Here is a 3,649-nt window from a genome sequence, read left to right on the forward strand (position 1 = left end):
CGCTCCGCTACGGTCATGGCAACAAATAAGGAAAGATTTGATAGATTGGAAGGCTCCGTGCAAGAGATTCAGAATTCTATGCAACAGATGCAAATGATGCTTGAATGAGGGCAAGATCGACAAAACCCATGGGGAAGAAGAAACGAGTCGTCGCCGCCACCATCGGACGACTCGTCGGGCAACGATAGCCAAGATAGCCGCATGTCGAACAATTCGATTAGGAGTCGAGCTTCGAACAACTGCAAACACGGAAGGCGACACCACCAGGTTAGAATGGATTTTACAAAATTTGATGGTGAAGAGCCGAGGGTATGGCTCAATCGGGCGAAGCAATTTTTCTTGGCTAATGACTTACATGGCCATCGTAAAGTAGTGCTGGCTTCGTATCATCTAGAAGGCGATGCCAATCAATGGTGGTTGTGGTTCGAAAGGGCGAATCAAGGTCGTAAAATATCTTGGAGGCAATTCGAGAAAGGGATACTATTGCGTTTTGGCCACGGCAATTACGAGGACCCCAACGAGTCCATGTGTCGTTTAAGACAGAAGGGAGGATTCAAAGAATTCTTAGGAGAGTTCGAAAAGCTCATGAATTGTCTACCAGATTGGCCCGAAGAGGCACTTATGGGAGCATTCATGGCAGGTCTCCGTGAAGATATTGCGAGGGACGTTCGTCTGTTCAAACCTAAGGATCTACAGACCGCTATGGAGTTAGCAAAACGCAAGGACGAGCAGTTGCAATTCGGGAAAAGAAGTGCAGGCCAAACAAGGACCGTGAATTCCATAAACCTCAAATTCGTGAACCCGAACCCGGCAACGACCGCTCGTCAATTGGTTGCTGATGGAGCAAAGCGTCTGACCTGGGAAGAATTGCAACGTCGTAGGGAACAAAACCTATGTTATCATTGTGATAAGAAGTTTGTAAGAGGGCACCAGTGTAAAAAAGCACAAGCTTTAATAATCGAAGCGGAAGATCAGGGCGACGAGGAAGGAGTTGACTTTGACGAACAACAACAAATTTCATTGCATGCTATTGGAGGAGAGTCAGGAAAGAAAGCCATGAGAGTAAGTGGAAAGCTTGAGAATTCGCCGGTCGAAATGTTGGCGGATAACGGGTCCAGTCTCAACATCCTCAACTCGGAATTAGCTCAACGACTACGATTGAAGGTTAAACCGATTAAGCCTTTTCTGGTGCGGATGGCGAATGGTAAAAAATTGGAGTGTTCGGCAAGGTATGAAATCGTCCCAATGCATGTAAATGGATATGATTTTCGTGCCAATTTATATCCTCTGCCGATCGACGGACTAGATGTAGTCAGTGGCGGATCCAGGATTTTTGCCAAGGGGGTTCGAAATTGTAGAATAAAAAATTTAAATATCACTTTATAAAAATAGTGGACCAAAAATTTACAATTTACAAATTTTGGGTGAATTGTGGGAATATTTTAAAAATTTGAAAATGTTAAAAATAGTGGACCAAAAATTTACAATTTAAAAATTTTGGGTGAATTGTGGAATATTTAAAGACAAAAAATGTGAAAATGTTAAGATTTGAAAGAGAAGTCAGTTTTTGAGAGATTGGGGAATCGAACCCATGACCTATTAGTGGATTCAGAACACCTTTACCACCTCAACCAACAGCCTTTTTTGTCAAATTATCTATAATACTAATATTTGTTCAAACCCAAGGGTGTGCAACTGCACACCCTAGACCATAGGTGGATCCGCCCCTGGATGTAGTACTGGGTTTACCATGGCTCGAGGACCTGAGTCCTGTGCTAACAGATTATCGAAAAAAATCAATGAAATTTAAAGTCCAAGGCCGTGAATATCACATTCAGGGACGGGAAGAGAAGGACATCGAAATTAGCGAGCTCCATGCGCTGATCGGGGACTGGAAAGCAGGAGGCGAGCTATTCGGAGTAGCGGCATCGTTCGATAGGGAAGAAACAAGCGAAGTAGTTGGTACCGACAATGTGGAAATAAAAAACTTATTGACTGAATTTCTTGATATCCAGACAGAGCCCGAAACCTTACCACCACAACGAGAGTTTGACCACCGTATACGTTTACACGATGAAGCAACCGTTGTCAATGTGCGACCCTATCGATACACACACTTCAAGAAAAACGAGATCGAAAAACAAGTAGCCGCATTGCTTAAGTCGGGACTGATGCAGCCAAGTACAAGTCCTTTTTCATCACCGGTTCTTCTCGTAAAGAAGAAGGATGGTTCGTGGCGTTTCTGCACAGACTATAGGGGATTGAATGACGTAACTATTAAAGATCGATTTCCTATACCAACTGTGGACGACATGCTTGATGAGCTACACGGGGCTCAGTATTACAGCAAGCTCGATCTACGTGCGGGCTATCATCAAATCCGGGTACATCCTGATGACATTCACAAAACTGCCTTTCGAGTTCATAATGACCACTACGAGTATCTAGTAATGTCGTTCGGATTGTGTAATGCACCATCGACTTTCCAAGCTGCTATGAATGAGATCTTTCGGCCACACTTGCGGAAATTCATATTGGTGTTTTTTGATGATATATTAGTTTATAGTAAATCGTGGGAAGATCACCTACAACAGTTGAGAACCACCTTGCAAATATTGAGGGATGCACATTTTTTTCTAAAACCCAGTTAATGTTGTTTTGGCCAAAAGCAAGTGGAATACTTAGGCCATTGGCTTTCACATGAAGGGGTAAGAGTTGATCAAGAAAAAATTAAAGCTATGGTATCGTGGCCTTCTCCAAAAACTGTGCGCGCATTACGTGGATTCTTAGGGTTAACCGGTTATTATCGAAAATTTGTACACAACTATGGGAGTATAGCTCTACTCGACCACTGACAAACTTACTAAAAAAAGGGGGCTTCAAGTGGGGGGAAGAGGCACAATTAGCATTTGAAAAATTAAAAGAAGCAATGACGAAGACCCCTGTTCTAGCCCTACCAAACTTTGAGGAGGAATTTTCCATTGAGACGGACGCTTCCGGTGAAGGCATAGGAGCAGTGTTGAGTCAAGGGGGAAGACCTATTGCTTTTATTAGCAAGGGGATCATCGCAGCAAAGAGATCTTGGTCCACTTACGAAAAAGAGATGCTAGCGATTTTAGAAGCAGTTCGATGTTGGCGACCGTATCTCTTAGGGCGTAAATTCAAAATATGCACCGATCACCGAAGTCTTCGCTATCTTCTTGAGCAGCGTATTACTACGCCTGAACAACAAAAGTGGATAGCTAAGTTATTGGGCTTTGATTACGAGATCATTTATAAGCCGGGAAAACAAAATAGCGCGGCTGATGCCGTATCCCGCCGCGAACATGCAAATCCAGAAATCGACGAGGGTATGGTTAGCGAGTCGGAGTTATCCGCGATTACCATACCAACTTGGGTCGTGTGGGACGAGATCGCGGCTGCAACTGCAGAGGATCCAAAGTTGAACGAGCTGAAAAAAAATGGGAAAATACTTCAAGTGAAGACGGGATTTCAGTCAAAAATGGGTGCCTATGAGTGAAAGGACGTCTAATGGTTCCCGAGGCGGTTCCTCTACGGCAAAAGATCCTTACAGAATTTCACTCTTCACCAATTGCGGGCCACTCAGGAGAGCTTCACACATTCAAACGCATTTCACAGTTGTTTTCGT

General features: G+C 43.8%; 1 protein-coding gene across 1 annotated transcript; it reads left to right on the forward strand.

Moving 5' to 3' along the window:
• Positions 1 to 201: 201 nt before the first annotated feature.
• LOC105971108 (uncharacterized) lies at positions 202 to 2,651 on the forward strand. Its single transcript, XM_012995955.1, has 2 exons — positions 202 to 1,344; positions 1,839 to 2,651. The coding sequence occupies exons 1-2, from the start codon at positions 202 to 204 to the stop codon at positions 2,649 to 2,651; spliced, it is 1,956 nt and encodes a 651-aa protein (XP_012851409.1).
• Positions 2,652 to 3,649: the final 998 nt, after the last annotated feature.

This window comes from Erythranthe guttata, chromosome 11 (assembly GCF_056151865.1).
Source record: "Erythranthe guttata isolate IM_541 chromosome 11, IM_541, whole genome shotgun sequence".
NCBI classification, from domain to species: domain Eukaryota; kingdom Viridiplantae; phylum Streptophyta; class Magnoliopsida; order Lamiales; family Phrymaceae; genus Erythranthe; species Erythranthe guttata.